We start from the raw sequence: 27,065 nt of genomic DNA, 5'->3' as shown, positions 1-27,065 counted from the left end.
TTGGAAATGTTGATCCGATGCAGTTGTCTTGTTGGTGCAGGGAATTGTAGTTCAAAATAAAATCACAGCAAAATAATGACCTTTTTACGGTGGCCGAGAAAGCCCAGCGCAGTGCAAATTGAAAAGCGCTGCAAAAGCACAAAACACATCCATCAAAATTACAACACAGGCGCAGCAACTAGAAAAACGCGCTGCAAATAGAAAAACGCGCTGCAAATAGAACCACAACACAACGGAAGTGAGTCACAACACAACGGAATTTTCCCGGGGGACCTTAAAAGATGCTGTACCAGCTGTATACAAAGGACAATAAGTGGCAAACAAGCTTCTGAAAAGTAAGTTATGTTTATTAAAAGTTCTGCTTCACAAAACGCCTTGTTTGCCACTTATTGTCCTTTGTACACATAGTGAAGTCCGAGACGTTACTGAAGACGCAGCTTAGCTGGTACAGTATCTTTTAAGGTCCCCCGGGAAAATTCCGTTGTGTTGTGGTTCTATTTGCAGCGCGTTTTTCTATTTGCAGCGCGTTTTTCTATTTGCAGCGCGTTTTTCTATTTGCTGCGCCTGTGTTGTAATTTTGATGGATGTGTTTTGTGCTTTTGCAGCGCTTTTCAATTTGCACTGCGTTGGGCTTTCTCGGCCACCGTACCTTTTTACTGTTACAACACATCAACCAACCTCCAACAGGAGTGTAAAACATAAGAGTCTCTTTTTTTTACTAAAGGTTAACACAATTATAACAATTTGTAAGAATTCATATTATTTTATGTAGTTCTTTTTCAATTATTTTTGTAGTCTTTTTAACCTCTTACACAAATGTTTGTGTATTTTTGTCAAGTTGCTCAAAGTGTGATTCTTCTTATTATTATTATTATCAAATTCATGTTTTTGTTATTATTATCATCATTATTAAAGTATCAGCAAAAGAGCAGCTGGATTCCACAGTAATGGTTTAACTGGGATTTCTTAAAAACAGCGGGGCTAAAGATGTTGTAATTTGCTAATATTTGTGTTTGTTATTACAGTGAAATAGCAAGTTTTCTGTTAAAACAGTAAGCTAATAAATGTTACTTGTGAAATTCCTCTTCTTGCCTGAACTTTTCCTCACTATAATCACTAAATCTTTCATTCTTACATTTAATATTTTACAAGTGGACTTTTATTTTGGCGGGAGAGTCACATGACTTACCAGCAACTGTTGTGGTGGAACCGGAATAAGTAAAGGAAAATTAACTAAACTAAACTAAACTAGTGTAACTAAGAAATGTGTAGAGACTGATCACACAAACTTAAAAAGGAATTTCCACAGAACTGATTTATCTCAGGTGTGTGTTAGTGATGTGGGGGAGGGGGGGCAGGAGTGTGAGGTTCCGTTATCCTGTGTATGATCTGTAAAGCCCCCCCATCCCCAGCTCCGCGACCCCCTACTGCAGACTGCTGAGCAGAGCTAGGAGAAGATCCAGTGCTGGTGGTGTAAATGCTGCACATGCTGAAGGTGCTGAAGGTGGTGTTGGTGTAGGAGTGAATGTAGAACAGCGTGTTGAAAAAAGAGAGAGATAGAGAGAGAGAGAAACTTCTCCATACCTTCTGTAGTTCAGCTGATCCCGCTCTTCCTCCGGCGCTCCAGCTACAGACCCCGGAAGCTCAGCGTCATCCGGGTTATGTAGAGCCCCGCCCCCTCCCCCGCTATATCACATTATACCCCATCACCGCTAGAGGGAGCCCGCGAGGGAGTCCTCAATGCATGGAGCTGAATGGAGCTAAACAGCTAAAACTCTCATTTAAAACACTGTATAACTACTTCTCTGGAGTTTTCCTTTAATTTTACAGAGTACAACAAAGTATTTCACTAAAATAGGACAGAAAACGTACCTCTATATTTCCATTTTCTAAAACTAATGTTTTGTATTAAGTAGATTTACTAGCATTACTGCTACTGATGCTGGAGTTACACACAGAGCTCATTTAAATGGATTAAAACTGCAGTTTATAAGCTTTAATAATTATCTCTGCGGTGATGCAACTTGTCTCATTTCTTTTATTGTTGGGATTGTGTAAATATGAATGAGGGTTTGTTTAAATGTTTTCTTCTTGTTGGTACTTACATAGATGAAAATAGTAATCTACTAAAATAAATAGGAAAACATTTAAATATAACTGGAACATACTTGGGTTGTGGGGGCTGCTGCTAAATGGTTGTTAGAATTGGGTTAACTGAACTTACATTAAACTCTAAAATTAAAGCAGCAATTGCAGTTCTGGACAGTATGCAGATCTCATTAGTCTTAATAATGAAAAGGTAGGACATTTTTCATGTTCTTTCTGTTTACAACTCACTCTGAGGAATTCTGAGCACTTCAGAGCACTGACTGGTGTGTCACGGGAGCGTGTAGGGTACTACAATCAAAATTGTTGGAGTACCGAATACTACATACTGAGCAGTGTGTAGTATGCAGTACATACTAGTGCAGTATGCAGTATAGTTGTATGCCATTCCAAATACAGCCAGTGTTTAAAACTAAAGTTTTTAAACTTATAAATGCATGAAATAATGTAGATAATAAAATAAGTAATAAATTGTACTATTGTGGAATAGTACAGTATAAAACATGCTGTCAGCAGCTGAAATAAATATTTTTTCTTTATAATGTTATTTCTGTTCAAACTTAAGTCACGTTGTTAGGCATATCTGTATATGTAACAAAATATTTTAAATAAAGGTAACATTAACAATTAGTTTACATCAGTCAACTGTGCTTACAACAGTAAGAAACATTGTAAAATTGTTAATTAATGCTTCAACTAGTTATTACATGACAAAAGTTTAGACATTATTCACCATTAAAATTCCTAAAAACTCACGACTTAGTTAACAGGATCTACTACATTTTTAAACATTGGTAATTTAGTAATATGTGATGTCTTGTTTAGAGTCATTTAACAAATTTATGTCAGATATTGTGGACACATTTTTAGAAATCCACTTATTCTGATGCATTTTACATCATAATGCCAAATATTTCTCAAGCCAAATGTAGCAGCTCGTCTGCTGCTCTAGTATGCTTGTTAAAGAGCAGACGGAGAGGCAGGTCTCATTCTCTCCTCCTGCCTTTATTCTCTCTACACGTTTACACCAAAAAATAACCCAGCAGATTATTAAGTGTCTGCAACTGCATATACATCTCCTACATATCACCGACTCAATCCCGCACGTTCTGCCTGACCTGCGCAGCGCATCAATTAATTCATGCGTTGAGCTTTAAACGCGCAGATAAGCTGTAACTGGTGGATCAGCACAAAAATCACAGTGTGATTTATTACATTAAAACACAGAACATTTTCTTCTGCTGAACCTGACAGAGCCCGAGAACAGCGGGGGGAATTCCCGCCAGCCCGAGTTCATGCATCGGGTCAGACAGGCTGGAGTTCAGGCTGGGGTTTAGGCTCATGTTGAGGCAGAAAATCTAAACTCTAGTAGTCGGTTCAGCAGAACAAAACGTTGAGAAAGAACCACAACATACCTGCACATACACAACAAAAATAATCCCAGTCGATTATTAAGCATCTGCAACTGGATATACATCTATAAAATATGAAACAGAAGTAAATACAGCACATGAACACACATTTTCAGGCTCAGTCACATGTAGTGCTTTGGCGCTGAAACGGCTGTACCTCAGAGCTGATAACCCGACCGGGGCAGAAATAATTAATTATTAGGTAAAATATATTTCAATACCCGCTAAAAATGCACAGAAGAGTGACTAGAACTGATATAAGAGCTCATTTTTCCAGTAACTTTTCTCAAAAATACTTATATTTGCTTAAAACAGCACTTTTTCACGGAGCTCCTCAGCTCTGTTTTCCTCCTGCGCTGCATTCAAGCTCCTCCGGAGCTACGGGGGCCGCGGAGGGACAATTAATAAATAAAACACGTAGTTCTCTTGTTGGTGCAGGGAATTGTAGTTCATAGTAAAATCACAAAAAATTATGACCTTTTTACTGTTACAACACATCAAACAACCTCCAACAGGAGTGTTAAACATAACAAGAGTCTCTTTTGTTCACTAAAGGATAAAATAATTATAATAATATTCTAAGGATTCATATTATTTTATGTATTTTTTTAAATTATTTTTGTAGTGTCTTTAACTCTGTTACACAAATGTTAGTTTCTTCTATTCTGTTTCTTCTCAGTTTAATCCATTCTGTTAAATTGTGTACTTTTATCAAGTTGCTCAAAGTGTGATGATTCTTCTTATTGTCATCAAATTCATGTTTTATTGTATTTTATTATTAAAGTATCAGCAAAGGAGCAGCTGTTTAATGGTTTAACTGGGATTTCTTAAAAACAGCAGGGCTAAATATATTTTAATTTGCTAACATTTGTGTTTACTATTACAGTGAAACAGCAAGTTTTCTGTTAAATCAGTAAGCCAAATAACGTTACTTAGTGAAATTACTTTTTAAACCTGAACTTCTCCTCGCTATGATCACTAAATCTTCCATTTTTACATTTAAAATTGTACAAGCTGACTTTTATTTTGACGGTAGTCACATGACTTGCCAGCACCAACAGTTTGTATACCGTGGTGTCAAAATGAAGGATTTTAAGTTTTACAGAGCTGTGAAGAGTTTTTATTACATTCACGCCATCCTGCAACAAAGGAATGGGCATGGAAAGTGTGTGTGTGTTGGTGGAGGGGGTGTGTGTTGAGAGGGATGGGGGGTTCGCTCTCATGCTCTCTCTGAGAATAAAATAAACTGATATTTTGATGGACGTGTTGTACCTCATTTTTAATGGTTAGTAGGATATTGATACAGGACCACATTTGGAGACATGGTATTTGGTTCCCATTTCTAAACATGAATCACAGAGTTTTGGCAAATTTATGAGCTTGCTGATTGTCACGTCTGGTGCTGTTAGCTCCTCTGTCCCTTCCACACCCAGCTCTAACGGAGGTTCTCAGGTCAACAACTACATTACCCAGAATGCCCCACCCGCTGACATCACACACTCACCTGGTCACGTGACACCTCACCTGCTTCCTCCAGGAAGTCCCGAATATTGATTACCGGCACTATAAAAGAGCACTCCACACAAACACCCACGCCGCGTATTGTAGGTTCTCCTCTTTACAAAGCGTTACTTTATCTCTTGTCTCAGTTTATTTCGTGTATGACCTTGCCTTTGTTTTTCTCGACGCTGATTATTGCCTTTGCCTCTGATATTGGATTGCTTGTGTATTACCTGGACTGTGTTTTCACTACTGCCTCTTGGATTACCTCTGACATTGGATCTCTCGTGTATGAACTCTGGACTGTTTCTTGTTTATGGTATGGTTTTGTCTTCATTGCTCTGGTTATTGGGGATTACCCATTTTTCTGTATTGACTACGTCTTACATCTGTTTATTTTATAATAAACACAATTTTATCAGTATCTGCACGTGTCTACATTCTGTGCTCACCATGACACTGATAAAATGTACCATGCAGAATTTCAGGTCCAGCAAAACCAGGCGCAGACAGCTGTTATTTATAATAATGTGCTGTGTATTTTAAGGAAAAAAAATTCTTTGTTAGCTTGAGAAATACTACAACTGGTCAAAGACCACCCCCCATAAGATGGGTATAACCCAAATAGGTTTGCTATAATGCTAAACTAATTAAATTTCTAAAATGTCATACACCTGTTAATACTAAACTGACACAGTGTAAAACGCACAGTTTATAAATCAACTGCTCCAGAACAAAGACAATTATTAATAATTATCAATTATTATTAATTACAAATTATTTTCTGGTTGATGTTTGTATTTTGTTTGTAATTTATCTCCCAGTCTATCTAGATTTGTCATGGTATGTACAGAATGCAGACACGTACAGATACTGATAAAACAATGCTTATTATATAATAAACAAAGGTAGATTGTGATTGGTACACAAAAACAGGTAATCACCAATAACAGGAGCAATGTAGACAAAACCATACCATAACCAAGAAACAGTCCAGAGTTCAAACACGAGAGATCCAGCAGCAGAGATAATCCAAGAGGCAGTAGAGAAAACACAGTCCAGGTAATACACAGGTAATCCAATATCAGAGGTCATACACGAAAATAGCTGAGACAAGAGATATAGAACGCTTTGTAAAGAGGAGAACCTACAATACGCGGCGTGGGTGTTTGTGTGGAGTGCTCTTTTATAGTGCCAGTAATCAGTATTCAGGACTTCCTGGAGGAAGCAGGTGAGGTGTCACGTGATCAGGTGTGTGCGTTATGTCAGCGGGTGGTGCATTCTGGGTAGTAGAGGTGTGCCAAAAAATCGATTCACATAAGAATCTTGATTCTCATTTACTACGATTCAGAATCGATTTAAAATGTCCCAAAATCGATTCTAAGGTCCAATCCCATTTCTTCCCTTGGCCCTACCCCTACCGAAGCGTTTTTCGCTCCGCCTCCCACTGCCCAAAGCGGCAAGTGGGAGGCGGAGAAAGCGATTGGCTGCGCCGCCGTAGTGTGTAAACGTACCGTCACCCCTAAGGCGGGTAAAGGATAGGGCTTGTTCAAACAGAGATCTTCCAGACCCACACAGAGCGTAGGTGTATGAGAATTACCGGTAAGGTGGCAGAACAAGCACTATATTACCTTAGATTAACGTGTAGTTTTAATGTTTTATGGCAGAATGCTTCATAACAAGCATAAAAAAGATCGCTAGTAGTTCGTTTCAGTAACTGTTAGCTAGCTAACTAGCTAACTTTCCAGTTCCACCTTAAATAATGCAACAGGTGGCAGCGGGCTGCAGCATTTAAGGCGGAACAGAAAAATAAAATAAGCTAATCAGAGCTAATTTCAGCTCCCCATCACAGAGGAATTAAGTAATGGACAATATGAATTAATTTCTCCACCTCCTGCCCCCTTTCTGAAGAAATACAACGGCCTAAAATTAACTAGTTAATCAGCAGCTGCTCCTGAACTTTAGCGCTCCACTGCTATCATCACATCAGCCCAGCAGCGTCACCTACACACCACCGCTAGTAGCCTGGTAATAAAGCAGTGTTATTTATTATTTATTTATTGTTCATTGACAAACGTCATTGTGATATCCCAGTAATTCCTCTGTCACTGAGGACCCACATTCCTGCACATTTTATTGTTTTTGTAACACATTACCTGCTCCAGGACCAGTGTATATTATGGAGGCTTTTTTTCAATAAGATTCATAAGCCAGAAGCAGAAATTTGTATAATTCAAATCGTTTTGAATCAAAAATCGATTTTGAATCGAATCGTGGCCCCCAAAATCGGAATCGAATCGAATCGTGACATAGTAAAAGATTCCCACCCCTACTGGGTAGTGTAGTTGTTAGACTGAGAGCCTCCGTTAGAGCTGGGTGTGGAATGGACAGAGGAGTTAACAGCACAAGACGTGACAAGATTACAGAAATGTGAACTGTAAAGTAGTTTACAGACTTGGTATGTGTAAAAATAAATAAAAACACCACAGGCTTATACATTTTAATAGTTTTTTTTAATTATAATTAGTTTAAACACCTATCAGTTTTTTGTTTTTAGCAACATACAAAACACAACAATATACAATAGTACAAACTCTTGTAGAGGATAATAGCTACAATTTAGAAGCTAGGGGGAGCATACACAAACATACAGACTAGAGCAACGTAATAAAATGATAATCTTAGACAAAAGCTTACTAGAGATCTGGTGTGTGATGATTCTACCAGTTTTCCATTTTCTTAATGTAGTGCCCCTTAACTCTAGGCTATGCTATATGAGTTAGGTGGGTACGTGCTCTGTCATATAATTAATGAGCTGCTAGACAATGTTTGTATAATATGGAATTAATTACTGCTACCCGTTATTACCTTGAGCCCTATGTGTAAAACCTTACATCTGCCACATTTATATGTAACTTGTGTGAATAGTATAAGAAACTTAAACCATCCAATATGTGACTCTGTACTAGATCTAGCAAAATAAAACACAGCCTATAATAGAAATAAAAAATAAACCATAGAAATGACTTTAACTGTAGCTAGTATATTTATTTAAAATCCAGCCAGCCCAGTATATACTGGAGTTATCTCAATCTAGCTGTTCAAAAGAGATGTTTCAATTCACAGAACCAGTATATAAAGTGAGTTAAACAAAACAATGGGCATATTAAACACAAATAGTTATTTATACTACCCCCTGCAGTTTCAGATATACCAGATTGATAAGTATCAGACTTATTAATGATCAAAACAGACTTATTGTGGGCCCACACTCAATAAACCTTTGAGACAGATAATTTAGGGTTTCAGTTATTACTCAGAAAAAAATTAGAGAAAAACAAATAAACAATAAATGCGGGGTACCCCTTTTTCTGTAGTGTCTGTGTGTGTGTACGTTGCAGGCCTGAATAGCTGCTTGTAGAGAACGTTGTGGCCTCAACTAAATGGCCGCTTCGCGAACTTTCGCGCCAGAAGAAACACTTGGCCTACTCAGGTCCGTGGAGTGGAATGGAGTAGAGAGCTGCAGTCTTGCCTCTGAGAGGGAAATCCAGCGTTGCCAGAGGAAGTCTGAGCCTCGCGGCAGCTCAGACCGCTATCTGGTGAGGGTGGAGGTGAAAACGGTGCACTTGTACCTGGTACTCAGTCTCGCTGATTCAGTCCACTGGGGAAGCGAACTTTAGCTGACCGGAGTGCTGTTAGCCGATGGGGCTAATGCTAGCGGAGTCTAGTGCACACCTCAGCAGCAGAACCTCAGTCAGAACTGAACTTTTACGAGGGAGCGTTTCCCTCGTTTCTAACTCTTTGGGCTTCTCAGTCCACTTTAAGGCTCTCTTGTTGACAACCACAGCGCTGACTTGCCAACAAACTCACAAAATATAACGTGTTTTACATTATTTTCCTACGTTGAGATGCTGCGTTTATCTCTCTCCACATCTCTCTCCCCGTCTCCCTCGCTCTCTCCATATCTCTCTCCCCGTCTCCCTCGCTCTCTCCACATCTCTCTCCCCGTCTCCCTCGCTCTCTCCATATCTCTCTCCCCGTCTCCCTCGCTCTCTCCATATCTCTCTCCCCGTCTCCCTCGCTCTCTCCACATCTCTCTCCCCGTCTCCCTCGCTCTCTCCCAAAACACACACACACTCCTCTCCTTCCCGCCCCCTACAGACAAAAGACCAATCAACAGACAAGGCAGACTCTATCTATGAGTGACAACACTTTTAGCCAATGAAAACGCTTTTCAACTTACAAGTCTCATACTCAGTATTTTAACACATTTGTTATACACAGTTTCTTTTTGTTTTTTGTTTTTTTTTACCCATGAACTTATATATTTTAACATTTTAACCATATTAAACAGTTTTTAGTGATTTTAAACCCTTTACAACATAGGCACTTTACGAAATAAAATAAAAATAAATCCAAAATTTACCAGGGGCTACATTAATTTACTTAATGAAGAATAATATGACTTAAATTCATTCATGAAACTGGGGAAAGAGGGCTTATTTCCCTTTCAGTTACTGCAGTGAATGTGGAATTTTGCTAAAAGTAAAATTATATTTATGGCATCAGAGAAAGCTGAACTTAAGTTTTTCATACAAAACAAAATGTCCTCCACCTCAAAAGAAGGAATATTAAGTTTGATAATAATCCAATTTCTGATGTCCATCCAAAAAGTGTGTGAATATTGACATGAAAAAAACAAATGCTCCAGAGATTAATTTACTGACTTACAAAAAGTACATAATTCAACATCAAATTTGAATATTTTTTAAAGAAACAGGGCTACAGGATAAATCATATTTATAATTTTGAAATGAGTCTCCTTCACTTTAGGAGATATGGGCCAGTTAACAAATTTGGAATAAGCAAAAGTCATATTAATATTCTTATTATTAGGAAGTTTTTTGAAAGAAGCTCCATTATATTCATAGTAAATCTTTTGTTTCAAATCATCATTGATAGTCTTATTATTACACTTGGAGTCAACTAAATTACAGTCGTTCACTTTTAATGTGGGCATCGAAACAGTCACCTTTGAATATAAAATGACTTGTTTGATTAACTGAATCAATGCTAAAGGAATCGCTTTGCACACCTTCTTAACATCTTTAAAACTCCAAAGATTATATTGACGTGTATTTGAGCATACATATTTGCAAGCAGGGTTATTTACCATTAAGCAGGGTTATTCACTATTATTCTATATATTTTCCACACAGAATGGCCTCTGGACCACAGGGAACAGATGGAGTTAGGCTCTAACTTAAACACAAGGGGAACACTTCTTTCCCCTCCCATACATTGAGTCAGACTAACTTATGTATGTGCGCTATAGGAGCGTACGTTAAGTGTTTCCAGATGTGAGGTGTTTTCAAACATAAAAGGCTGGACTTCAGCAATTCAAGCCAGAGAGCTACAGATCAGATTTGAGAAAACAACTCTCTCCAAGCAAACCTGGGTGCTTGTTGATGATGCTGTTCTTCGTACTAATTACTATTTTTTCTGTAATAAATTTTCTTATATACAAAGAACAGTATCAGCGAAGACTTATTTCATGCATCTACATGACATCACAGCCCTGTTTTGTCTGTTCTTGTGCCTGTTGTGCTCCTTGTATATATTCCCTGTTTGTTTATCATTATTATTTTCTCTAGTTTGTTTATGTTCTCTAGTCCCCCTCGTTTATTTTGGTTTATTATCTTTGTTACGTGTTTACTTGTTTCTTTGTTTATCTTTGTTATTTATTTAATAAATCATTATTTGTTTTGCCCTTACCTGCACTTGCGTCCGTCTCCTCGTCTACCTGCCTGGGTCACCCACCGTAACAAGCATTATAGATAGATACTTTATTTTATTTATCCCGATGGAATTTTAGGGAATTTATACACTTAAAGAATGGAAAAAAACTGAGAAGAAACAGAATAGAAGAAACTAACATTTTGGTTGAGAAATATTTGGCATTATGAAGTAAAAATGAAGTATATCCTGTTAATTACTTATGATCTGAGCCAATAGTTTAAGGAATTTTAATAATAAAGAATGTTTAAATATTTGTCATTTAAAAAGTTTAGGCATTTTACAATGTTTGTAACTGTTGTAAGCATGGTTAATTGATGTACATTTATTATAAATATTACCAGTATTTAAAATATTTTTTTAAACATATACAGATATGTCTAACAACATGATTTAATGTTTAATTAAAGAAGCATTATGGAGAAAAATACATTTCTTTAGCCACTGACAGCATGTTTTATACTAGGCGAATAGTATAAATATGTAGATTTCAGAGGTTTGACTGTACTAAAACTAGTGTTGCTGGGTAATACAGTTTTGCGCTGGGACTTTATTAATGTATTCTGATTCAGGAGACATAACTCTTTGATAAAAGTAACATTATAAGAAAAAATATATTTCTTTCAGCCACTGAAAGCATGGTAAAATTTACTTTAGCACATAAGTGTCACATTTCTTTACCAATGCGAACCTAAATAACTGGGAATTGGAAGAACTAAGACTAACTTGGCTGAAGATAAGTTTCTAACTTTAACTCGGAGCATACTAAACGTGGTCAGCTCCGTTTCTAGAACAGGTAATTGAATCAGGCAACACTAAGATTTACTGGAGATAGAACTAACATCACAATAAACGTCCCGTCCTTTTATACAAATATCATTTTTATGTTATAATTATTATAATTATAAATACAGTTTGTAATTGTAGCTAACATTTTCACCATTCGACCAAAAAAATAAAATGAAATATAAACCATATTCCGACTAATGATCCATATATATTTATCCCCAATACTTCTGTTCTGTTCAAAGCATCTACCAAACCATTTAATTTACCACTTAAATACAAATTCAGATACATTAAACACCTAAACAATGTCTTCTTTATTATATCTGAACTGTTGTGTTATTTCTCCAGCCTGATGCTTCATTTACACTATCTAGCACTGAGTCTTGTGAAGCAGTTTTGTGTTAAATCCACCCTGTTCACTCTGTAGCACAAGCACCCGTCCACCTGACCCTCTATTTCTGTATACATATATTACTGTGAGAATTCTGATTCAACATGCCATCATATTAATAAGGCACTCTGTGTATTGAACATTGGAGTAAAATAAATGATATTGGGCAGATATAATCTGCTTCTGATAGATACAATAAACGAACCAATGATAAATATTTTCAACAGGACAATTTTAAAATCGTATTGTAATTGTTAAGAAGAGCTAGCTGGTATTAAACCATGTAGAAGCCACTGTGGTGCATCTGATTAAAATGCTGGAGATGATGTACTCTGAAAACAGTATTTACTGCAGCAGAGGAGTTGTGGTATATACAGAATAGATGAATGCAATCCGACTGTGTGAGTGTGTGATTCTGAAACAACAGATATAAAAGGGATACTTGAACTACTTGAAACACATTACTGACTACAATTTACAACACTAACAACTAAACAAAGATACACACTTCTATAAGGTATTATCTGGTAATAATAATAGGCAGATCAGAAACAGCTAGAAGCTATACAGAGCTATACAAAGAGCTGATCAGTTAGCATAGCATGTAACTCCTTGAAAGTACACCTACAACTAGGAAAGTAATAGTTATCTACACTTTATGAATAAACAGCAGTGTAGGTACTTACAGGTATCTGAATGCACACAAGAATTAAATGTCCTCGGTAATCCCACAAAACTTTACTAAGCTGCACACCGTCCACTATCTCCACTGTTCCTCTACAGAAGTCCTCTCTATCTGTGGTATGCAAGCCCCCAACTGAGGCCCCTCAGTCTCAGCATCGCTCTGATTGGCTAAACAAGCGGAAGCATGAGGGTTGCAGGCACTGTGGGTGGGACTCAGTGGCAGGGGCGTAGCAGCAAATTCTGGGCCCTGTACACTCTCAATGTCAGTGGGCCCCTGTCCATGCCAGTACACAATGAACGTGGATTTTCATGGGCCCCTCTTTTTACTCGGGCCCTGTGTAGTCAGGTCCACTTTTCCCCCCACTACCACGCCCATGCTCAGTGGAGGAGCTATTTAGCTCCTGAAGTCTTTGGGCCAACTCTTGGCTCTTTGTAACAGTAATTGTAAAATATAAATAAATATAAATAATCTCAGGTGTGTTTGTGCTTCTAATAATGATATAAAACATTATGTTCTAAAGAACAGATTCTTCTATTAAATCTCTGCAGGCCCTATTTACCATAATAAGAACAGAAACATTCACCAAGACTCACTGATTTGTACACTGTAGAGAAAAGAATATATGAATTATAAGAAACAGTGAAGGTGTGAGTAATGTTTTAAAAAAAACAACTAAATTTAAGTTTAAGAACTGTGTAAATAAACGTTAAATCTGTTAGCTAGTAAACGCTAACAATTAAATAAGCTGAGGTAAAATTTGAGGATAATTTACTCTTACTGAGGCAAATTAGCTTAAAACAGATAGTAATTTGTAGAATTGTTAGAATGGTGGCAATTAGTTCCTCCAAACCGTTTAAAAACCTTTCTAGGTCACAGAAAACAGAAAATAAATGCTCTTTCTCCTCAGAAACTTTGGGTACATTCAGTAGCTAGCTTAGCCAACACTAGGAAGCTAGCTAATTCAGCTTTTTCCTAACTTACCAAAAATCAGCCTTTAATTATACTAATTAAATCTGAATTAGTTTAATCTCATAAATTTACCCATAAATTATTCGTGCTTTTCTCAGTTTATTAAACAGTATAAGAGAAAGAGAGCTAATTCACTGCTAACTCTGTTAGCTGCTAACAGGCTAATGTTGACAGGAATCTGACAGGAGAGAATCTACTGCTACAGCAACATCTCACGCAAGAATTGTGATTTATAAAGAAATACTTGGCGTGAAAACGAGCGTACATTTAAGCAAGGTTTAAGGCATGCGTATGCCTTCAAAAGTGTGCGGAGAGCGGGAATTAGTGGCATCATGTGGTAAAGTAGGGAATTGTTAGTAAATGCGCAAGCTTTTCTTCCTTCCGCATATTAGTTACCACATAAATCAAAATGAACAAAGGAAGATTAAGCATTACTTTACTTTATTTTTTACTTTATTACATATTTTTTCTGCATGTATAGTTAAAATTATTTCTGTATCTTATTCTGTATTATATGTATATGTAGTGTTAATTTTCCACTAACTTGTATATTTCACTTTGTAGTTTATATCAGTTTTATTTGTATTATCTGTTTTATCTCACAGTTGTAAAATCTAAAGGTGCTATATATATATATATATATATATATATATATACATATATATATATATATATTAGCCGGGGCTACATGAGGAATATGCGAGAGTGGCGTATCCCATACTGAGATACCGAATGAATGCTTGAAAGAGAATACAAATTACATTTAAGAAAAAAAATATGCAAGAAATAAAAAATAAATAAATACCGGCCGTAAAACACTGTTAAACTGCTTTGTTTGTACATTTAGCTAGGCTAACTACCAATAATAATGGTCAGTAAAACAGCAAACACTGTTGTTTGGACATTTAGTTAGGCTAGCTACCAATAATAAAAGTCAGTAAAACGGCAAATGCTACATTTATACATTTAGCTAGGCTAGCTACCAATAATAATGTTCAGTAAATCAGCAAACTGCATATTTGAACATTTAGCTAGCTAGCAAACAATAATAATACTCATTAAAACAACAAATGCTACATTTGTACATTTAGCTAGGCTAGCTAACAATAACAATAGACAGTAAAACAGGAAATGCTTTGTTTATACATTTGGTCAGTAAAATAGCAAATCCTGTATCGTGGCTCGAGATCTCACGAGATTAAGACGTGACGATATTTCTCGTCAAGCTTAAACCTCTCACAGTTTAGTGTGGACTTTTTAAGATACAACACTGGCAACTGGCAACACAGTAGCAGCGAGTTTGGTGGTTGAGCAGTGAGCAGAAGAGGAAAGTTCGGGGAATTTGCATAGAACAGAGGTCACGGGCGGACCGTGGTCCGGGTCCGGACCCAAACCTATTGAGAAGGATTTAATTGTATACACGCTTTGCGGCGCAGTAAATCACAGACCAATCACATGTGAGGTAATATCACCAACCACTCTCTTCAGTCAATCAGATCTGTGCAGACGTGGAAAAAATAAATAAATAAACACACCGCTCCTCACGCGGGATCGAACCCGTGTTGTCAGGGTCGCGGTCCCGCTGCTCCGGCTGTTGAATTGGGACATGGCCGTGAAAAAACGCCTTTATAAGGAGATAGTGAGCCTGGGCAAGAATGGGCGGAAAAACGAGAACGGACGAAAACTAAAGTCACGCCGAGTGCGACAGAGAGACAGGCGAGGAATTTTGTATAACTGGATCATTCTGAATTCTAATTAAATACTCCTGGCATAGAAGATGCTTCTGCTACTTTTAACAGAGTGACAGACGGTAACAGAGTGACCAACAAGACTGTACTGAGCTTAAAACATGTTCTGTCTCTGTTTGCACTTCAAGCATAGTCTTAATATGACTGGTTATGCATAGTTACATTACATTACATTACATTACCATAGTCTTAATATAACTGGATATGACCATCTCAGGCCTATAGGTTTCATGTCAAACATGTGTTGAGAAAACACAATGAGACTGGAGATCTGCAATATAAGAGCCGTTTATTAAAAACACACATGGGTAAATACAGAGGTGAAGTAATACAAAGATAATAGTTTGTACTGGATAAAAACAATTAAGAAACTACATTATTTGGATATTCTTAGTAACTTTGGAGATTAAAAAAAACATAAGCAACATTTAATATTCAATAAGGAAAAGATAAGAGAGTATAAAACTTGAGTAATACAACACAACCAAATATCCCTCTATATCCCTCTATAGTAACAGATTTTTAATTGGACTGAACCATAGACAAACAAGAACACCAGCAGAGGGAGTGAATGAGCCTGTAACCTTACTGCGCAACAGTAACTAACCTAAAAACTGAGCTCTGTCTCACAAAGAATGTCCTGGAATATTCAAACTTACAAGACATACAAACATAACATGGAATTCTATACACATCATCCCTGGATAAGAATAGTTTTGCTGAACCTGTAAAATCCATTGTTAAATACAGTTCATATTTGTTTCTGGTGGAATTTATGATTTGCGCTTTTAATTGCCATGGGACAAATTTGGGACATTTTTCTCTCCTGTGTGAATGCGCTGGTGTTTTTTGAGATGACTCTGTGTAGTAAAACTCTTCCCACAGTCTGAGCAGTGATATGGTTTCTCTCCTGTGTGAATGCGCTGGTGTATTTTGAGATCACTCTGGGTAGTAAAACTCTTCCCACAGTCTGAGCAGTGATATGGTTTCTCTCCTGTGTGAATGCGCTGGTGACTTTTGAGAGTACTCTGTCGATTAAAACTCCTCCCACAGTCTGAGCAGTGATACGGTTTCTCTCCAGTGTGAATGTGCTGGTGTTTTTTGAGAGTACTCTGTCGATTAAAACTCCCCCCACAGTCTGGGCATTGATACGGTTTCTCTCCTGTGTGAATGCGCTGATGTATTTTGAGTTTACTCTGTGTAGTAAAACACTTCCCACAGTCTGAGCAGTAATACGGTTTCTCTCCTGTGTGAATGCGCTGATGTATTTTGAGATCACTCTGTTGAGTAAAACTCTTCCCACAGTCGAAACAGTAATACGGTTTCTCTCCTGTGTGAATGCGCTGGTGTTTTTTGAGATCACTCTGTGTAGTAAAACTCTTCCCACAGTCTGAGCAGTGATACGGTTTCTCTCCTGTGTGAATGTGCTGATGTATTTTGAGTTTACTCTGTGTAGTAAAACTCTTCCCACAGTCTGAGCAGTGATACGGTTTCTCTCCTGTGTGAATGCGCTGGTGTCGTTGGAGATTACTCTGTTGATTAAAACTCCTCCCACAGTCTGAGCAGTGATACGGTTTCTCTCCTGTGTGAATGCGCTGGTGTATTTTGAGATTAATCTGTGTAGTAAAACTCTTCCTACAGTCTGAACAGTGATACGGTTTCTCTCCTGTGTGAATGCGCTGATGCAGTTTGAGATTACTCTGTTCAGTAAAACTCTTCCCACAGTCCGAGCAGTGATGCGGTTTCTCTCCTGTGTGAATGCGCTGGTGTATTTTGAGAGCACTCTGTTGATTAAAACTCTTCCCACAGTCCGAGCAGTGATGCGGTTTCTCTCCTGTGTGAATGCGCTGGTGTATTTTGAGAGCACTCTGTTCAGTAAAACTCTTCCCACAGTCCGAGCAGTGATGCGGTTTCTCTCCTGTGTGAATGCGCTGATGCCGTTTGACAGTCTCCAGTCGATTAAAGCTCTTCCCACAGTCTGAGCAGTAATAAGGTTTCTCTCCTGTGTGAATGCGCTGGTGTATTTTGAGAGTACTCTGTGTAATAAAACTCTTCCTACAGTCTGAGCAGTGATATGGTTTCTCTCCTGTGTGAATGCGCTGGTGTATTTTGAGAGTACTCTGTGTAATAAAGCTCTTCCCACAGTCTGAGCAGTAATAAGGTTTCTCTCCTGTGTGAATGCGCTGATGTATTTTAAGTTTACTCTGTGTAATAAAACTCTTCCTACAGTCTGAGCAGTGATATGGTTTCTCTTCTGTGTGAATGTGCTGATGCCGTTTGACAGTCTCCAGTCGATTAAAGCTCTTCCCACAGTCTGAGCAGTAATATGGTTTTACTCCTGTGTGAATGCGCTGGTGACTTTTGAGATTACTCTGTTTAGTAAAACTCTTCCCACAGTCTGAGCAGTGATGTGGTCTCTCTCCTGTGTGAATGCGCTGGTGTTTTTTGAGATCACTCTGTTTAGTAAAACTCTTGACAGAGTGCTGATGTTTCTCCATGTCGGGACTTGGCTTCATTTGTCTTTTAAATGTAGCAAACAATTTCTGCGTGTTCTGGAGATTCTTCAGGACGGCTTGTGCTTCACCTCTTTCAGCAGTTTAACTTTGCTCTTAGTTAAATATCCTGGTTGTTGGTGATGAATTTCAGGAAAATATTTTAATTTCTGGAAAACACAAAGAAAAATGCCATTGAATATTAAAATAAAAGCAGGTCAATTAACTAAAGAGATTCTAAGTCATTCTAAGAGAGTGATGTTACCCTTTAATCTGAAGCTTTGAGGTGTGTGCCGAAAAAACGACACACATTGGTTCAAATCACATTGCCGATGCTTGATTTGTTCTTCATCACGACAGATGATGTCCAAAGCTTTTTCCTTTAAACCAATTTATAAAAGTTTCCACACATTAACCAAATACATTAATCCAAATCAATGCTTCACAAACCTGATTTTTTTTTTATTAACAACTCCTGATAACAGTTCATTATTTTCCACCACACTGGCTTCAGGCTAACAGTGATATGCGCTCCTGAGTTCAAGATGTGTTTTTTGGAAATGTTGATCCGATGCAGTTGTCTTGTTGGTGCAGGGAATTGTAGTTCAAAATAAAATCACAGCAAAATAATGACCTTTTTACTGTTACAACACATCAACCAACCTCCAACAGGAGTGTAAAACATAAGAGTCTCTTTTGTTTACTAAAGGTTAACACAATTATAACAATTTGTAAGAATTCATATTATTTTATGTAGTTCTTTTTCAATAATTTTTGTAGTCTTTTTAACCTCTTACACAAATGTTTAATTGTGTATTTTTGTCAAGTTGCTCAAAGTGTGATTCTTCTTCTTCTTATTATTATTATTATTATCAAATTCATGTTTTTGTTATTATTATTATTATCATCATTATTAAAGTATCAGCAAAAGAGCAGCTGGAGACTGTATTCCACAGTAATGGTTTAACTGGGATTTCTTAAAAACAGCGGGGCTAAAGATGTTGTAATTCCTCTTCTTGCCTGAACTTTTCCTCACTATAATCACTAAATCTTTCATTCTTACATTTAATATTTTACAAGTGGACTTTTATTTTGACGGAAGAGTCACATGACTTACCAGCAACTGTTGTGGTGGAACCGGATTAAGTAAAGGAAAATTAACTAAACTAAACTAAATTAGTGTAACTAAGAAATGTGTAGAGACTAATCACACAAACTTAAAAAGGAATTTCCACAGAACTGATTTATCTCAGGTGTGTGTTAGTGATGTGGGGGAGGGGGGGCAGGAGTGTGAGGTTCCGTTATCCTGTGTATGATCTGTAAAGCCCCCCCATCCCCAGCTCCCAGACCCCCTACTGCAGACTGCTGAGCAGAGCTAGGAGAAGATCCAGTGCTGGTGGTGTAAATGCTGCACATGCTGAAGGTGCTGAAGGTGGTGTGGGTGTAGGAGTGAATGTAGAACAGCGTGTTGAAAAGAGAGAGAGAGAGAGAGAGAGAGAGAAACTTCTCCGTACCTTCTGTAGTTCAGCTGATCCTGCTCTTCCTCCGCTCCAGCTACAGTCCCCGGAAGCTCAGCGTCATCCGGGTTATGTAGAGCCCCGCCCCCTCCCCGCTATATCACATTATACCCCATCACCGCTAGAGGGAGCCCGCGAGGGAGTCCTCAATGCATGGAGCTGAATGGAGCTAAACAGCTAAAACTCTCATTTAAAACACTGTATAACTACTTCTCTGGAGTTTTCCTTTAGTTTTACAAAGTAGAACAAAGTATTTCACTAAAATAGGAAAGAAAACGTACCTCTATATTTCCATTTTCTAAAACTAATGTTTTTATTCAGTAGATTTACTAGCATTACTGCTACTGATGCTGGAGTTACACCCAGAGCTCATTTAAATGGATTAAAACTGCAGTTTATAAGCTTTAATAATTATCTCTGCGGTGATGCAACTTGTCTCATTTCTTTTATTGTTGAGATTGTGTAAATATGAATGAGGGTTTGTTTAAATGTTTTCTTCTTGTTGGTACTTACATAGATGAAAATAGTAATCTACTAAAATAAATAGGAAAACTTATTTAAATATAACTGGAACTTACTTGGGTTGTGGGGGCTGCTGCTAAATGGTTGTTAGAATTGGGTTAACTGCACTTACATTAAACTCTAAAATTAAAGCAGCAATTGCAGTTCTGGACAGTATGCAGATCTCATTAGTCTTGATAATGAAAAGGTAGGACATTTTTCATGTTCTTTCTGTTTACAACTCACTCTGAGGAATTCTGAGCACTTCAGAGCACTGACTGGTGTGTCACGGGACCGTGTAGGGTACTACAATCAAAAGGGTTGCATTACTGAATACTACATACTGGGCGGTGTGTAGTATGCAGTACATACTAGTGCAGTATGCAGTATAGTAGTATGCCATTTCGAATACAGCCTAGGACTGAGATAAAGTGAGCTATGGCTAGCTGCTCACTTTCTCTTATTATGGCTAGACACTGAAAGCAGGTTTTACCTCTTTGAAAACTTGAATGATCTTAATTTGTACATCCGAGTATCAATTAAAGACATTTAAGGTATTTTTTTCTGAAAGAGAACCGCGTTTAGGTGTTGGCTAGCGTTCATGTTTGGTAATTATAACTAGAAAGCTAGCTAGCAACCACAAAGTGAGCCTCTGAGATTATCAACGAATAAACGTATAATAATAAAAAACGTATCACCATAAATACATGATATACAAATAAACATATTCCATATTATCATACATCACATAAAACATTACTTATTCCCATACAATATGAAAAGTGACTTTATAATATCGTAATTTATCACCACCATATCCACCACATCTTACCTCAGAAAGAGCTGAATAACTTTCCAGTTGCACAAGCTTCACTTTATTCTGTTCAATGAATCAGTAGGAGTCGAATCACAAGAATAACTGAACCTAACTGTTTTTAAAACTTCACATTTTAAAATTTTATATCATAATAAATGTATGGTCAACATTTTCTAAATAAGACTAACCGAGTCTCCTAAATCTGAGTGACTTATAACTTTTGTACATTGTACATTGAGGTTGTTCTGAAGTGATGAATCAACCGAAGCTTCCTGAAGTTAACAGCAGATTGATTCATTTCCAGCAATAACTTTTTTTTTAATATACAAAAAAAGAACAAAATAAAACAATAAATATAATGCACAAAAAATGTGCATTAAAAAAGTTTTTATTTTAACAATTTAATTATATAAGTATTTCATTGTTGTACATAGATATGAACATCTGTGTGTGTAGTATGATGTGAGGTAGTGCAATTGGCTTAATAAATAAACACTTTTCCAAGGCAAAAACACAAGTGAACAACAGAATGAAAAATATGGAACAAAAAAAAGTTCAGATAGCAGAATAGTTTGTTGTTAAGGGTGAACTGAAATGGACTTAGGGTGTAGTGAATCATGATAATAAATACAAACATTTGTTGAATAGCCCACCTCTGTTCTCCCCAGCATTCTGAAATACAGCGCTGTTAGCTAATGCTTCCAATAGACCACAATGCTAGTGATAGGGGCATAGCTTAACCCATACAAAAAAAATCACTATTTTTACACCATTAACAACAAACTCAAAGTAGCTCCACACTTCACTGGGAGAATTCCAATAGTTTATTAAAAACACTGTTTATACACACAGTACCTTCAGATAGTTTATTAAAAACACTGTTTATACACACAGTGCCTACAGATTAGTTTATTAAAGCACTCTTATACACACAGTTCCTTGTCGTAGTTAAGCCAGGAAAGGTCTGAAAATTAATGTTGGGGAAATGCATAACTTTCCAGTTGTTGCTGAAAATATCTCTATGATATCATTTTTAAGCATTTCTTGTCAGTTGACTTATTGTGGCTTGACTAGCTGAAGGTATTGTGTATATAAACTATCTGTGTATATAAACTATCGCACTGTATTTCGGAATGTTGGGGGAGATCGGAGGTGGGCTATTCAACAAAAGTTTATACTCGTTATTGACTACAAATCAAGTCCATGTATATAACTTCTCCCCTAAACTGAAAAGGAGAAAACAGGGGATGGAAAAACAAACAGATTATGGGTCAGATTAGAACTGGATTAGTATGTGAAAAGACATTTTTAAGGCCTTATGCCTCTGTAAAGGCTGGGCTGCCAATAGAACAAATAACGACTCCCTCATAGGAAATGTTTACGATGATTGGAAGGCGCTTAATTAGCTGATCAGTACATTGTGTGGACCGATGAGCTTCTCCATATCTTCTGTCAAAAGGAGAGTGGTGTTGCTTCCCACAGAGACTCCAACCACCGCAATCCCACTTCTGTTTTTTTCTCAGGTTTCTGCAAGTAAAAATATTTCCCCCAGTTTTCACCATTAAAAATATAGTAAAGCTGCAAGAGCCAAAGAGAGTAAAGCACAGAGAGTGCACACTAGCATTGCAGAGAAAGCCACAGATAGTAAAGCTGCAAGACCAAAGAGAGTAAAGCAGAGAGAGTGCACAGTAACAACGCAGAGAAAGCCACAGATAGTAAAGCAGCAAGAGTACACATTAGCAGTGCAGAGAAAGCCACAGTAGCAACGCAGAGAAAGCCACAGATAGTAAAGTAGAGAGAGTGCACAGTAGCAACGCAGAGAAAGCCACAGATAGTAAAGCAACGAGAGTGCACACTAGCAGTGCAGAGAAAGCCACAGATAGTAAAGCAGAGAGAGTGCACAGTAGCAACTCTGGAACTGTCTCTAGAAAAATAGGTGCAGGGAGTTCTTTATAATATTCCTCCTGATTTAATTGTCTTTCTGCTTCCTCTATATAGGCGTCCCTATCCATAATTACTGTGGCGCTGCCTTTATCATCGGGTTTGATGATAATGGAGTTATCACAGCGTAATTGTAGTAGGGACTGCTGCTCCACTAGTTTGAGGATAGGGGGTTCATTATTGTTCCAGGGTACGTTTTTTAACTGCATATTTGTCAGCTCTTCTGATTTTTCTAATTGTGTTAGGAACCTGAGAGAGATTTTGGGGTGAAAGGAGGAGGATTTTTAAGACCTGTCAGTATTTCCTGTTCCTCCAGTTTGAGGCTTTTGGAAAAAATTATCAGGGGATTCAGATAACTGCCTCTGGAAATGTATCCGCTGCTGCCTTTATAGCTCTGATTCTCCATCTGGAGTTGGACCCCACGGGGATGACCGGCCTAGCCTTAGACTGCAGTGCCACATTTTCCTGGTGGTGGTGTGCACGTATTAGATTAAATAAGTGTTTCATCAGTGTGTTAACATTCTTGTATTCTGTGCTTTTTTCATGTGGTTTATTTTAGTGTGTTTACTTTTTCTTAATTAATTGTTTTTTTGCTTTTCTTCCCTACAGGTGCAGTAAGAGTTGGTGTATTTCCCCTCCCATGATGGGGATGAGGTTCATGCCTGTTTGGACCCCCATGTTGAATGGCCAAATTGGTTGGCTAAGAGGTTTGTCCCCCCTTTGTTGCAAAGTTATGGTTCTAAACTGAATCTTCTTCAGGCACAGACTTGCCAAAAAATGAGAGTGGGTTATTTTGGGGGCTTTTAATTTGACGTGTAGTCAAAATTGACCAAAAGAAATGTAAAAAATAAGAATATTTTAGTATAGTGTAAGTACTTTTATGCTGTTTGGATCAGACAATGTCCAATATAGAAGCAAAAACAAAATAATTTTTTTTTTTTTCAAAAAATTTAGATTTAGATGTGAAATAAATATAATAAAAGTAATGAAATCAAATAAAAGGTTTTGTAATGGCTTTCTAATAAGAAGCAGAGGTGTGTTTGAGTGTTTGAGTCCGAGCAGCAGAAGCTGTGAAATGGGCAGATGGGAGTTTTACTTACACTAAAGTTTCCTGGGGGCAAAAAGAAAAGTGACTGATTCAGAGAAACAACCAATCAAATTAAATTAGAGGCGGACAAAAGGCGTCATCTGCTAAATGAAAAAAGACTGGGCAGTTGGATCCAGCCATCTTGGAGGTGCAGAAAAGATGCACACTTTGTGAAGGTTAGATTTTTTTATTTAAAAAATATTAATTTAGTGAACAGGAAGGTTTTAAGTGGTGTGCATTTTCAGGCTAATTGGCTCGCAGGATTAGCTACTTCACCTAGCTAGCTAACCCATAGCTACCATAGTTTACAGTATTTTTGATAGTCAGCTAGCCAAAAAAAAAAAAATATAAATATTTTAAAGGATATATTTGGGGAACAGGATATGTCTTATTAAATTAACTTGAGACAATGGTGTGCATTTTCAGGCTAATTAGCTAGCTAGCAAGTTTATATACTTATATTCATAGTTTAAAGTAGTGTTTATAAAGTCAGCCAGCCATTTATCATCGATTAAACAAAATTCACAGTCTAATATAACCTACAATTATATGAAATGAGGGTTTTTCAGACAAAATATTAAAAACAGATTTTAAATTATGATTTTTTTTTATTAAGGTAAATAAATCAAGAACAATATGTGAGGGAAATTGAGACTATTAATCCATTTTAAATGATGTATTTCATTGAACACTGTGTTGAAGATTTAACACTGTGCTCAAACTAAATCTAGAATGTCTGTCCCTCCTAGAAAGTGGTATAAAAATGGTTGTAAAGAAAATGAGAGCCAGATCATGCTCTCATCTATCATTTGTCTTGTAAACTGTATGTCCTAACCCTGTATGTATGTCTTTGTCTTTTCCAATAAATGTATTTTCTAATTACAATGACTGGTTGGATCGACTCAAGTTATGCTCATCGCAGCTCAGTATCCCAATTTCCTCCACACATACAAGCTCAGTTCTCCGTTCCAATAGTTTAGAACGTGCAGTCAGCCTACATAATCAAGACTGAGTCAGCATTGCCCCCACCCAGATGCAGGAGGCCTTTCTGACCTTGAGGGTCCAGTCATGGCTCACTCTACAGAATTACTGGACTCTAAGGAACCAGATGCAGACATTTTGTAATGTTCAGTCAGGAGTTCAAGCCAACATCAGTTCCAAGATGCACCACAAAATGCAGTGTTACTCCAATGTATGTCCTCCAATGTTTTCACAGTGGTTCCAGCTTGTTAGTAGAACTACAATAAATATGGCCTAGAAAACCCATTTTAAACTAAAAGGTAAACATACATTCTTAATTGAGTTTCTTCATGTTCATGAATACAGTGTACTTCCCTGCATTCCATACGCTGATGAATCTCAGGTCAGATATCGTGAAGATCTCTTTGGTGAAGGCACCTTTGGATGAGTTTTCAAAGGTTATTTTCAAGGGACCCCCGCTGCCATCAAAATAATTGTGTGGTACTGGATGGTGCCAAGAAGCAGATATTGATGAAGTGCTTTTATAAAAAGCTTCAGAAATCTGGCAGAATGTTTTCATGCATTCTTACATGTATAGAATGCGTAACTAAATTAAAATCTGTTCAGTGTAGCGAGCTCAGCAGTTTAATACCTGGTTCTAATTAAGATGTTAAATTAATTGAATTAGTTAATTAGTTAGTTTAGTTAATTAATCAATTAATTAATGACATATAAGGGGCGTGTCTTCTTCTACCGGGAACAGTCATTTTCATAACCAAGTTATCTAGAAAACACACTGAAATTAAAGCTTTTGTAATTTAAAAAGAATTTTATTAAATCACACAGATACGAGTAAATAATCCATTAAAATGTCATAAATGTAGCTATTAGATATCAAATCACAGTGTATGAAGATAAATGAGAATTAAAATAAAAACATGTTATAATATCTGTATAGAAAGGAATAACTTGTCAGATTAATGAAAATTATTAAGTGGGGATTTCTAAAGGATGAACTAAGTTATTTTAAGTCTACGAAGCCGGTTCTTATTTACAACCAAGCAACTGAAAAGGAGTTGTCTATACTACAGGGAGATTTATAAAGGATTCAACCAAACCAAAACAATTTGCCAGCTCTGCCTTACTCTGAGACGTTAAAGTGGGCCTGCATTGGCGCCGTCCGTCTGTAGCGTGGTCGTCTGTTTCTTCACCCTGAGAAAGAATCACGTGAGTCTGTCTGCAAGATGGTTTGACTTCCTGGTGTCAGCACGGAGCCCCTTCAGAACCCACGAGAAAATCCCTTCACTCTCAGCTGGCTTGCTGGTGGCTTCCGGACTGGTGGCTTCTGGGTTGAGCCTGACGGTCTCTATTCAGCTGAAACTTTGTATGCATAATGCATGGCTTCGTAGATTGTAAAATTGTTTTAGCTGTCTTAACTAAGAAAGCTAGTATTAATATGCTTAAAGAAGGTTAAATGAGTTGCACTAAGAATGCTAAGCTAACGCTAAACTAAAGCTAAAATGCTAAGCTAAACTAAAGGAGCTAAACTCCAAACTCCTCGGCTGCGTCCAGAAACTTTTGCTACTCCTCCTCTCCTACTCCTCCTTTCCTACTCCTCCTCTCCTACCCCGGAAGAAGGTGGAGGAATCGAGGAGAGGAGAGGAGGAGGAGGAATGGAGGGAAGGAGCTGTAATTGGGGAAATGGGACAGCTGATCCCTTTTAGATAGGATGTTGACTACCGATGAACTGAGCCAATCACAACGCTCACTTTTAGCACATGCCGGATCCTGCCCGGCCAATCACAGCTTCTGAATAAAGCTCCACATACAAAAATAAAAACGAGAGATCAATAAACACAATTCCAAATTCTAGAGATCAAGCTTCAAAGTGCAGCCTGATTAGCCATTGATGAAGGTTGCATATGTAAATATTAAATTATTTTAATAGTAAAATATGATTTCATTGAATGTAATAAAACAAATAACAAATCTTAATAAATAATAAATATAATAATACATATTATATTTTGCATACATGTTGAAGTGAAAAAATATTAGATGAAACAGCATCAATGGAACATTACTGTCACACAGCTAAATATTCAGATATTCCAATAAAATCCTGCTTACTCCCAGACATTTTGGCCGCATCTCTGGCCAGTGAGATATATATATATATATATATATATATATATATATATATATATATATATATATACGTATGTATATATATATATATATATATATATATATATATATATATATATATATATATCATGTTACAAATATGGGAACATTAATAAAGTTTTACTGAGCATACAGCTTATCTAAACAAAAACATATATTAGTGCTTT

At 37.2% G+C, this 27,065-nt stretch overlaps 3 protein-coding genes across 5 annotated transcripts in view; 1 reads left to right on the top strand and 2 right to left on the bottom strand.

Moving 5' to 3' along the window:
- Window positions 1-12,814, bottom strand: part of LOC125801326 (zinc finger protein 239-like) — a 48,754-nt gene extending 35,940 nt beyond the window's left edge. The window contains exon 1 of the mRNA XM_049477866.1: window positions 12,681-12,814. The gene's annotated coding sequence lies outside the window, so the exon portion shown is untranslated. The remainder of the gene's footprint in view (window positions 1-12,680) is intronic.
- Window positions 1-27,065, bottom strand: part of LOC125801144 (zinc finger protein 585B-like) — a 252,436-nt gene that overhangs the window by 2,590 nt on the left and 222,781 nt on the right. The window contains exons 1-2 of one of the 3 annotated variants that reach the window (XM_049477336.1): window positions 19,403-19,461; window positions 15,669-18,058 (exon numbers count right to left, since the gene is read on the bottom strand). The exons of 1 other annotated variant lie outside the window; for it this stretch is intronic. In XM_049477336.1, the coding sequence (XP_049333293.1) occupies window positions 16,185-17,912 (1,728 nt within the window). In that variant the 5' untranslated portion in view covers window positions 17,913-18,058; window positions 19,403-19,461 and the 3' untranslated portion in view covers window positions 15,669-16,184. Of the gene's footprint in view, window positions 1-1,584; window positions 1,676-15,668; window positions 18,059-19,402; window positions 19,462-27,065 lie in introns of those variants that run through there. One more of the 3 variants, XM_049477337.1, reaches the window with a different exon arrangement.
- Window positions 1-27,065, top strand: part of LOC125801181 (zinc finger protein 585A-like) — a 182,959-nt gene that overhangs the window by 79,401 nt on the left and 76,493 nt on the right. The gene's annotated exons all lie outside the window — the stretch shown is intronic.

This window comes from Astyanax mexicanus, chromosome 4 (genome assembly GCF_023375975.1).
Source record: "Astyanax mexicanus isolate ESR-SI-001 chromosome 4, AstMex3_surface, whole genome shotgun sequence".
Classification (NCBI taxonomy): Eukaryota; Metazoa; Chordata; class Actinopteri; order Characiformes; family Acestrorhamphidae; genus Astyanax; species Astyanax mexicanus.
The sequence above is the reverse complement of the archived record's forward strand: the minus strand, read 5'-3'. Positions and strand labels throughout refer to the sequence as shown.